The sequence below is a fragment of the Lactuca serriola genome, chromosome 3 (genome assembly GCF_051521515.1).
Source record: "Lactuca serriola cultivar US96UC23 chromosome 3, Lser_US96UC23_V15, whole genome shotgun sequence".
Taxonomy (NCBI): Eukaryota; Viridiplantae; Streptophyta; class Magnoliopsida; order Asterales; family Asteraceae; genus Lactuca; species Lactuca serriola.
The window spans coordinates 4207925-4219950 of NC_136410.1; the positions used below are offsets into that span (position 1 = coordinate 4207925).

Below are 12026 nucleotides of genomic sequence, written 5' to 3' on the forward strand. Positions count from 1 at the left end.
AGTCAAAGTTAACTTCCTGGTCAAAGTAAACTTCCTGTTGACCGGACTCGCCGAGTTGGGCCGTCAACTCGCCGAGTCCCTGTCATCCATTCTAGTCCTCTACCCGCTTCTACTCGTCGAGTTTGGCAAAGACTCGACGAGTTCTTCCTCGATGTTAACATCGAGTCTAACTTCATCCGACTCGTCGAGTTGTATGAACAACTCGTCGAGTTCTCCTTCAACATATGAACACGTCCAGTCTGTGACTCACCGAGTCGTATGAACAACACATAGAGTTTGAAGAACAACTCACCGAGTTGAAGAACAACTTGTCGAGTCCCAAGCATGCTATTACTATACAGTCGATTCTAATCGAGTTCAATGCTTCCAAAACATAGATCTGAGCTTCTAAGACTGTTTTTACACGTAAAGTTTCCATCTTTATGTGCATGCACCAGGGTATAAGGCTAAAATACCCAAAATCATCATATACTAAGCAATTAGGGTTCGGAAAAAGGCCAATATTGCATATAGGTGGCTATAATGAGCTCCTGGAGTTCAAGAGAGGCTTGATCTGAAGTATAACTCGATCATAAGGCTTTATTACAAAGGATTTGGGGTTTTTGAGCTTAATATCAACAATTTGGGGACAAACTAGATCTATTAGATCAATAAGCCATATGGAGACTTTATTACCAGAAAAGATGACCACAAAGGAGTGTGCTCCGGATCTACTTCCTCTTCCTTGAACTCTTCAACTTTCTCCTTCTTCTACTTGCTCCAAAATGCACCAAAAGTTCCTTCACAAGGCAACAATCACTCACACACTCTATAAGCAGGCTAAGGTTTGATAATAAATTTTTTGAGGGTGATGGAGGCGAGGTTGGGGCGCATAAATATGCTTAAATAGGGTGTAGACCCTTCAAATTAGGGCTTCATCCAGACAAACGGACTCGTCGAGTCCCAGCATATGGAATCGTCGAGTAGCCAACTCAATTTGCGTGATCATCCCATCTCTACTCGACGAGTCGGCTATAGACTCGTCGAGTAACCCTTAAGAATTGAAAATACTTATTTAAATTACATACCAGAAAATGGGGTGTTATATAATAAAAGGTGAAACGTTATGATATTTGGGATCTAAGGAGATCCAGATCTGGAACCATATCCTTGTGATAGGTCCAGATCTATGCTTGCTTCGATTTCCTCAAAGTTGGCCCTAAGCTCTCAAATAGAATCTAGGCTTAAGATAACAGATTCATACCTTAAATCGATGCTCAAGACGTATTAGATGCTAGATCTAGCGTTTTCCCCTTGATACCTCTTCTTCAAGCTTAGAATCCCTTCCACAATCCCAAAGATAAGCTCCCACATGTTCTCACTTCACACACAAGCGGGTTAACGGCCATAAACGCTCTTTTATGATGTTAAGAAAGGCTACAAAGGCGTATAAGGATGTTTATATAGGGGCAAACCCCGAAACTAGGGTTTTCTCTAAACAGATCTGACTCACCGAGTTAGTTCCGACCCGCGTCCAAAATGTCTTGACTCTACTCAATGAGTCGATCCCCCAACTCGCCGAGTCCATGCATAAAACCTCCCCAAGTTGGCAACTTTACAACCAACACTTGAACTAGGTGTTACACATCACTGCTACCCAAGGTATCTCTCTTTCTCGATGTCTACACTCCCTTAACACCACCACCATCACACCTTTTGTACTAGATAAAACCCCACAATCACATTTAATCACCTGGTTCCTGAGAACCGTTGTTGCTCTGGTTTTTTTTTCTCACTAAAACCCTAATCTGGATATTCATCATCTTCATACAGAGGTCAATCGGGATGGGGAAAATGGCGTTTAAGGTTCCACTACTGAAACTAGTGGAAAAAATGTGAGTTTTAAATTCTAATTAGATTTTATGTTAATTTCACTCATCCTAAAGATTTGTGTATATCTCACAGTACAAGTACAAGTCCAGGCTCGACTCATTTTATCAAATTATCTAGGTATGATTGCTTTCTCAGTTAACCTTTGCTTGTCAATGTTAATACTTGAACATTGCCCATTCGAATCTTTTTAACACCATTTTTTATAAGTCTGGCTGGAGATTTTGGCCCTTCATCCTCTTAATCTTGAGAAGATTTGGAGAGCTTGAGTTGGTGTATGCATGTCAAAAAAATGTCTTTTTTGTTTCTCTATGTTTGGAGTCACTCAAACATGGATGTGAGTTCCTTTTTCTTCTGTTTAAAGCAGAAAAAACAAAATGATGTATACATGTTTTATGGTTTACTATTTTTTTTTGTGTTGTTTGCTATTGTATCATAGTTTCCATCTATGTCTACGTTCACTTGGGACTTGGGTGTTGTTAGATAATAAGTAAATTCTATATTTGAGGGTTGCAACAAGATTGGGGCTATATCGAAGCTGATTGTGAGTATTCTGAGTTTTGTTTATTTTTGTTGATTTTCTTATTATACGTGTGCATAATATAAGAAATGGATTTGATTTTCTGTCAAGTTCGGGTATTTCAATTGACAAGGTTGTTTAATCTAATGGAACTCATGTAATTATCACAACCAAAGAACCAACACAGTAAACCTTGACACTAGTATACGACCAAAATTATTAGTAATATCAACTTTTTTGATGTGTATGGATTTACATTAGGGATCTTATGTATGAATTTGTGTTTCAATTATTAATAATATCAGTTTTTTATCGTTTCAAATTATTGGTTTATGGTTACTTTCATTTCTATTGTTTTGATGTATCTGAAGTATAGCAAAAGTAACAATACAAATTGAGTTAATGTCAATGAATTTTAAGCAATAATCACACTTCAAAATTTGCATGTGCCTATAATATAACTTTGTCCATGTTTTAAAGTTTTTCAATGTATGAAAAATTATATAATTGTCATTTTACATAATTTTTGATATGTCGTTAAACAGTTAACAATAGCAATGATATAAACTAAATACACGTCTACAAGTGTTTTAAGATCATGTTTATCTCATATTTTTGTGACGGTGACTTAAACAATAACGTCAAAAAAATAATGTGTCAAATAATTACCACATTTCATTAAATTCAGTATTCACGTGACTAATAGTTTTTATATTGTCACGTTTAGGTAATATTTGTGTGTCAAAATATAAAAAATGACATGTTAAAATACAAATAATGTGACAACATGGAAGATAATAGCCATATATATATCTAAACTACATGTGTTGACACGACACTAATGGCCACAAGTTAAATAACTGTCTATGATTGTAGTACAAACAATAGTCACACTCAAAATGTTTGCGTGTCTAAATGATAAAATAGGCTGTAATAATAACCAATTTTTGTGGTAATAAACTGAATGGTCACAATTACAAACACTATTGTGTCTATAAATCAATTACAGTTATTTTTAGTTAATTTTCTATATCGAAATGATATAAAATAGTCATAGTTACGACTTTTTATATATATGAATGATAACATCAGTAATGATAAGTAATACTAATATGGCCATAAGCTAATATTAAATCCGTAATTTTAATAAAATGTGTGTCTTTATAATACTTATTATCATGTTTCACTTAATTGTCTGTCTATATACGATAAACAATAATCACCAAAATTGATTGTTTTTATGGCTAATTATTAGCAAATTGACACTTATGAAATTAATTAAATGGCCATTTAGGGAAAATGGTCATGTTCACCGTAATTGCATGTCTGCAAAAGATACCCAATAGTCTTAATAAACTTTAAACTGTGTGACAATTTATTAATAAATCACTAAAACAACATGCATGTTGCAAATTGGTGATATACAGTCACGATAATTAATAAATAACCATGTCTACTGAATGTTTAACGCCACAATATTGGATAAAATAATTTATTTTAGGAACAAAATTCCCTACCTAATTGCCTCACTTTTATAATAAGGTCACATGTTTTTATATCATGCGGATGCTGCATTTTAAAGTGACCAGAAGACCCATATGATGACGTCACCTTCCGTCACACTTTCAGTAAAAAATAAAATGTCACTATACGCATATGGGCACACTTTCCTGGTGTGCCCGTAAGTTATTTTTGTACTAGTGAGATACTTCTAATGATTGTTGGAAGACCAACGTGATTAGGCACATTCATTAATAACTTTAATATTTTGTGATTCCGCATTTTTTTATTATATTCTGATTTGGATGATTGTCTTTTGGAACAAATGTTTTCATGGTTTTGTTATGAAAATGATATTTTATCTTATTTAAAAATCGAAAAGTTTTATTGCGAAAAATAGTATGTTACACCTTCCAACTTCTTGTACCGAATTAGTTTCTAGAAGTTACACAAGTACTGGCCCATGAACTTTTTTAAAATTCCATATGCCTCTTTCTAATTAATTTTTTTACTTTAACGTTTTCCCCAATGAAAATTCATTATCTTAAATTTATTTTTCTTATATATATCGAACAATTATAGGGAGCTATTTTTATTTTTTCGCACATCACCTTTATAATCAACGGACCGACTCTCATAATACCGAAATTTAAGCAAATAATAATAGTAGTAACTTTTGTAATTTCTTTTAGTGCACGTATACATTTAATGTTTAGATATAAGTATTAACGATGTTTACCTTGTAGCGATAACCAAATGATAATAGAGTCACTCATATTTTGTGAGGCAAAATATATATTTGTTTTGGTTATTTGCTATACGCCTATACTAAGTTACATAAAGAATATATATCCATTTGGTGTATATAGATGTAAATATCATAAGACTATCCGGTACATTCACCTGTGAAATATAATGAAGAAGAAGCCATATCTTCATCTAAACATATCACTAGGTTGTGAAAATTGTGTTTACTAGTGAACAAGAGAAGGAAAGAGGTGAAAAAAAAAAAATAATAATAGAGAGAATGGTCTGTGTAACTTCCGATTAAGCTAGTCATTCAATAACACAATTACTAGAAACTGAAACAATTATTTTCACTGGTAAAAATATAGTATGTCATCTAAGGCTTTGACGTGTATAAACCTCCCTCGTAGGCTGAAACGGTTTAGCCTTAGAATAACACCAATGGAGAAAAATATTACATATAGATATGATATAATTTATGTAAAAAAAAAAAAAACAATTATTTTCCACATCTTGCTCAGAACCACGTGTACTCGACAAAATCCACCTCAGCGTCTATAATCTTCAAATCTCTCGCCTTCTCTCTCACCGAATTTTTTTTGTTATAAATAGCATAGCTAGTCGTTTACTCCAAATCACGTTCACCATAAACATCTTTTGACTACCTTTCATATGATGGCTTCTCCCTCCGATCTTGAAAACCCAATCGCCACCTCCGCCCTCCCCTACTCCTACGCCCCATTGCCTGACGGTGAACAACCCGCCGGAAATGATCGCACCATCCGCCCATCCAGAAAGACAGCCCTCTTTCTTGTGTCTGTCTTATTGGCCGTCGCTTTTCTAGTCACATTGTTCGCCGGAAACAGCCCAATGCTTCCCAAAAACTTGAACACCAGTCCGGTGCCTGCTTCCACGGCGGCGACGCCGGAAAAAGTAACACCTTCGTCTCGTGGGGTGGACAAAGGTGTGTCGGAGAAAGCTTTTCGTCCATTGTTGGGTGCAGATAATTCGTATCCATGGAGCAACAACATGTTGGATTGGCAAAGAACTGCGTTTCACTTCCAACCCAAGAAAAACTGGATGAATGGTAATTAAATTATACCTTTCTTGCTACTCACACAAACGATGTTAGCTTTTGAGTTAGCTTTTGAGTTAAATTTCACAAGATGAACATGGTGATTAATAATTTCTTCTTTTGTTTTTGCTTGCATTGCTGGTGATGGCTGTTCTCTCTCTCTCTACAGATCCTAATGGTAAGTTAGTTCAACTATTTCTTTTTTAATATTATGAAATTATGGATTCAAAATACAAATTATTAAATTTATAATTTAGACGGTTTGATAAAACAATATTCTATCCTAATATAGTAGTAATGGCCCACACACGTTTTCGTGATTCATCATGCATCCTTCCTGGTTAGCTAGCTCATACAACCAATACCATGATTCTTGAATCTTGATTCACCCCTTTAATAATTGTCAAGTATTATTGTTGTTTCTATTATGTAAAGACAACTATTATTCAATCAGTTCATTAAAAATATATCCATTTCTTTAAGATGCATATTATATTATATATTTATAATCTAATTTAAGTAAATGTTGCTACTTTTTGGCAGCTAAATCTACTTCGATAACTTCAAATTTATAACTGGAAAGGAAGAAAGAGAAACACTTTTTAAGCAAAATTATATATTTCAAGTACCCATAACTTAAAAAAGTACAGAGAGCTGGAGTGACGGTGTTAATTCACCGTCCAACTCTAATATTATATAAATATTTTTTTGAGGTCTACTCTTCTTTACATGCACTTTTTTGACATTTTTATTTAAATTAAAATATATTTCAGGTCCAGTATTTTACAATGGATGGTACCACCTGTTCTATCAATATCACCCCGATGCTCCGGTGTGGGGCAAAATTGTTTGGGGCCACGCCGTTTCAAAGGACCTCATCAACTGGCGCCACCTTCCCATCGCCATGGAAACCGACCAGTGGTATGACGAACAGGGTGTCTGGACTGGTTCCGCCACCATCCTTTCCGACGGTCAACTCGTCGTTCTCTACACCGGATCCACCAATGAATCCGTCCAGGTCCAAAACTTAGCTTATCCAGCCGACCCATCTGACCCGCTCCTAATCAACTGGGTCAAATACCCCGGAAACCCGGTTCTCGTCCCACCACCCGGTATCGATAATAAAGATTTCCGTGATCCAACAACCGCATGGAAGACCCCCGAGGGAAAGTGGCGAATCACCATCGGTTCTAAGATCAACAAAACCGGTATTTCATTGGTTTACGACACAGAAGACTTCAGAACCTTTGAGCTTTTAGATGGGTTGCTCCATGCTGTTCCGGGTACGGGTATGTGGGAATGTGTGGATTTTTACCCGATATCAAAACAAGGCGAGAATGGTCTTGACACCTCAGTAGATGGGCCTGGGGTCAAACACATAGTCAAAGCTAGCATGGATGATGACCGAAATGACTATTATGCCATCGGTACCTATGATGCCTACAAGGGAAAATGGACCCCAGATAATCCTACATTAGATGTGGGAATCGGGTTGAGATACGATTACGGAATCTATTACGCCTCAAAAACATTTTTCGACCAAAACAAACAAAGAAGAGTTTTGTGGAGTTGGATCAAAGAGACGGACACCGAAGCCTCCGACATTAAGAAGGGTTGGGCTTCTGTCATGGTACGCTTTCTTATCTTAAAAACCGTTACAAATGTAAATATTTTTCGACATTTATTTATCCTATTTGTATGTTTTTCACAGGGAGTTCCTAGAACGATTGTCTTGGATAAAAAAACACAAAGCAATATAATCCAATGGCCGGTCGAAGAGATCAACAGATTGCGTACAAATCTAACGGTCTTTAAGGATGTCGTGGTAGAAGCCGGCTCACTCGTGCCACTCAACTTGCCTTCAGCGTCTCAGGTACCGGCTTTATTATACTTTTTTATTTTATTTTATTTTTCCAAAATAGCTTTAAAAAGAGATGATACTTGACATATATAAAAAAGTCCTAATAGTAGTTGTGGGTTAATAATTAATTACAAGGTTTCGTATTGAACTTTACAGCTAGATATTGTTGCTGAGTTTGAAGTGGATAAGAAGACAGTGGAGCGATTAAACGAAGTCGATGCCGCATACAATTGTGCCAAAAACGGTGGAGCAGCACAACGAGGTGCATTGGGACCATTCGGTTTTTCGGTCCTTGCACACGAAGGCCTGGCTGAACACACTCCTGTGTATTTCTATGTTGCCAAAGGAGTTGATGGGAACCTTAAAACATTCTTTTGTGCTGATCAATCGAGGTCATCTAATGCTAATGACGTCGATAAGTCAATTTATGGGAGCATTGTCCCTGTTCTCAAAGGTGAAAAGTTGTCGATGAGAATCTTGGTGGATCATTCGATAGTTGAAAGTTTTGCACAAGAGGGAAGATCATGTATTACTTCACGTGTTTATCCAACAAAGGCAATCAACAGTAATGCTCAATTATTTTTGTTTAACAATGCTACCGCATCCAAAGTTACCGTCTCAGTCAATGTATGGCAAATGGACTCTGCTCATGTTTAAATATTAGATGTGAAATCTAATTTTTTTTATGGCTGTTTAAAATCATTTTAAGAGTGGGAAAATAGACCCCTCAATTCTTTTAATTTGTATGTGATGATCATTCCGACATCTTGTTTTTGTACATGGAAATCAAGGAATTCTGAGATAATAGTCACCTTGTAAAATGCATTGCGTAAATTAAATTCATTCTCAAGGTTATTCTTCCTTATATATTTTTTCAATAATAACATTTTAAATTTTATATTAACAGACTTTGTGTTAAATTATTAACATTCTTATCAAACTAATAGTTGTCAATTCATTTTATAAATAGTTTTGGTATTTTTTTATTTTATATGTTTGGTATATTTTTCAAATTTTGTTATTGTTTAAGGACTACAAATGTAAAACTGAGGTAATCTCTCGCGGGTCTATCTGGTCAATGGGTATATCCATGCATGGTCCAACTTATTATCTCCATGCATATATATGTGAGTGTAGGTGTTGTTGCAGTGGTTATCGAGTCTCAAACATCTTCTGTAATATTCTCTCGTTTTAGGTTTCACATACGAGTTAAGGTTTCGTGAGTCTGTAGCTTGTTCTTCTTCTTTGTTAATCAAATCTTTGTTGTGTGATAATCTATTGAGAGTAGTAAAGGAATTTGTAGCTAGTGAGATTTCCATTGTAAGTTAATGTCAAACAAACTGATCTATGAATGAAATAGATTGCTTATGTTGAGAAATCTAGATTGTTATCTACTTGTGTTTAGTTTTAGCGTTGTTGTGATAGTAATCTCATTGTTGTGTGATAATCTATTGAGAGCACTATAAACTTTTTGTGTTACTCTTGATATCTACTTGTGTTTAGTTTTAGCGTTGGTTAATCCGGTTATGAGCACCAATTATATTGTTTTGTGAACTTTGATTGTTATTCTATTTCTTCTTGATGTTTTCTTATCCTATTTGATATGGCGGTTGGGAAAACTCCTGGTGGTTCAGGAACTATGTCTAATGAATCACTAAATGTTGATGATCCTCTCTATATTCATCCTACTAATACTATAACTAGAACCATAATTGGTTTCACATTACTTGGAACTAAGAATTTTATAGAATCTGGAAAAGTTCCATGACTAGAGCATTAAAAGATAAAAACAAATTAGGGTTTATAGATGGTACAACAGTTAAAATTGAAGATGATCCTATTAAATCTCTTAAGTAAGAAAGGGAAAATGATGTCGTGTGTTCATGGGTTCTTGGATCTATATCTCAATCCATATATGCATGAACTATTTGCTTTAAAAAGGCTATTGATATATTGAATGAATTAAATGAAACTTACTATAAGTCTGACGGCTCTATTGTCTTCAACACATAAATTCAGTAGCTCAAAATCGTCTTTCTGTTTTTGATTACTACAATAAACTTGATTCACTTTGGAATGAATTTGATGGTCTAACTAATCTCACTAAATGTGTTTGTCCTGCTTTAACTCAGTTGAACAATCACTTTAAACTTATGAAACTTGTGTAGTTTTTAAGTGGTCTTGATAACTATTATAATCAAGTTAAAAGTCAAATCTTGTTAACCGACCCTTTACCAAATGTTAGAAATGCTTTTGTTATAGTCTCTGAGGAGGAATCTTTAAAAAAATGGTTATGTGTCCAATACATCCAAAAAATCTCAAACCATTGCTTTTAATATAATTTCAATGATAATATAAGGAACAAAGGTCCTAATCAAAATCCTCAATGTAAGAATTATGGAATTAAATGTCATACTATTGAAAAATGCTTTAAATTAGTTGGTTACCTAAAGGATTTTAAACCAAGAAATGTTTTTAACAACGGTCTCAACAGCTCGTCTAACAATAATTTTTCCAATAATAGTTCTGAGAGGTCTTAGTCTAGTAATAACTTTACCTGTAATCTTGTTGATGGATCCACTTCTAGTTCTAGTCCTGCTGATCTAAGGTCTCTCACTGGTGAACAAGTCTCCAAACTTTTTTCAACTCATTAATGACAAATATGTTGGATTAGGTGTCTAAGCCAATAACTGAATTTGTGTGTGTGTGTGTGTGTATATATATATATATATATATATATATATATATACACACACACACACACTTGAATTATTAGCAAAGTCCTTTTGGTTTGCCCTCAAACTTAGTAATTGAAATGGATGACTTTGAGAGAGAAAGAGAAAAAGAGGGAGAGAAATAGAGAGATAGAATGATTTATTGATTTATTATATAATTAATAAATAAAAATAAGTGAATTTATTAATATGTTATAAAATTTATATATTAATTAGAAATTTTATTATTTAATTAATAATTAATCAAAAATTCATTGGAATCAATTTTGGGATTAATTTGATTAATTAAAAGTTCAAGGGTTAAAGTGAAATTATTCAATAGTTGAATAAGAGAGGTTCCAGAACCTTCCTTGGAAGGGGTTGACAATTTTAGGGTATTCTAAGGCATCTGGAATATTCCTTGCTGATAAATAGGAAGTTAGATAATTACCAATTTTAATTAATATTATTTTATTCAAATTAGGGTTTCAAAGTTACACTATAAAAGGAACCCTTAGCCTTGGATTTTTGGCAACTCCTACTTTCTTAGAGTTAGCCGAAAATTTGATCTTCCCTCTCCACTCTTTTTAAGCCTCATTGTTGTTAGGGTTGGGTGTGAACAATCAGAAGCACGAGATTTTTTGTGCTAGTTTCCAAGCAACTACAAGAAGGATTGTTTGATTGTTTAATATAACAATCAAGAGGTATGTTTTCTTCTATGATTTTTGTAATTACCTAGGGATATAGGGTTCTTATTGTTCAACAGAATGTTACTTAAATAGATTTGTGACTAGATGTAACAGTTTGCATGTACCCTTAAGTGTATAAGGATTTATCTGCGTTATTGCATGTAAAACCCAATAGTGGTATCAAAGCGTATGGTTGTATAAAAATTGAATATACATTGGTTGAACTAGAGCAAAATCCAATTGGAGGAAAGACAAAATTGACATTTTGTTGCGGCACCACATCGAGGTGTTCTTTTGCCCCGACATGGTGTTCTTCGAATCCGCGTCTTTTTCCGTTCTACCACGACGTGGCAATTGTGTTCCATAACGTGGTAGACCCTCATGTCAGATAAATCGGTTTTTGCTTAATTCATAAATTGATTAGGATAATTACTTCAGATAATGTTTTTAATTATATAAAGCTAAATAATTATCTTTGTAAACATATATCCTTATCTTGAGTTTGTGAATTATCCTTATGTTTTAATTATATTTAATTATTTGATTAATTAAAAGATAAAGAATAAAAACATAGTGGGTGTTTGGCAAAACTTTTTAAAATAGCTTATTAGCTTTTTAGCTTTTAAAAAGCTAATAAGTTAAAAAAATGTTTGTGTAATTGAAAACCACTTTTTAAAACAGCTTTTTGGATAGGAAAAAGTAAAGCTTTCAAAAAGCTGGAAAATCCTAGTTTTTTAGCTTTTTAACCATATTACTCTTAAAAACCTGTTTTTCTTATCCAAACACTTTTTAAAACCAGTTTTTCATAAAAGCTATAAGCTAATAAGCACTTTTCTTAAAAATCACTTTTATGCTAAAAAAGCTAACCCAAACATGCCCATAGTTGGTTTACTTTAAATTAAATTAATTCTTTAATTCTGAAAATTTAATTTAAACCTAGTACTTTGAAAAAGCTTCTAAAATACACCTTATATATATATATATATATATATATATATATATATATATATATATATATATATATATATATATATATGATATTAAAAGTTAA

The 12026-nt window shown here is 33.8% G+C and overlaps 1 protein-coding gene across 1 annotated transcript; it reads left to right on the forward strand.

Annotated features, from left to right (window-relative positions):
- The first annotated feature begins 5253 nt into the window (after positions 1–5253).
- LOC145091337 (beta-fructofuranosidase, soluble isoenzyme I-like) lies at positions 5254–8437 on the forward strand. Its single transcript, XM_079029036.1, has 5 exons — positions 5254–5723; positions 5881–5889; positions 6485–7341; positions 7423–7584; positions 7729–8437. The coding sequence occupies exons 1-5, from the start codon at positions 5309–5311 to the stop codon at positions 8227–8229; spliced, it is 1944 nt and encodes a 647-aa protein (XP_078885162.1). The 5' UTR covers positions 5254–5308; the 3' UTR covers positions 8230–8437.
- Positions 8438–12026: the final 3589 nt, after the last annotated feature.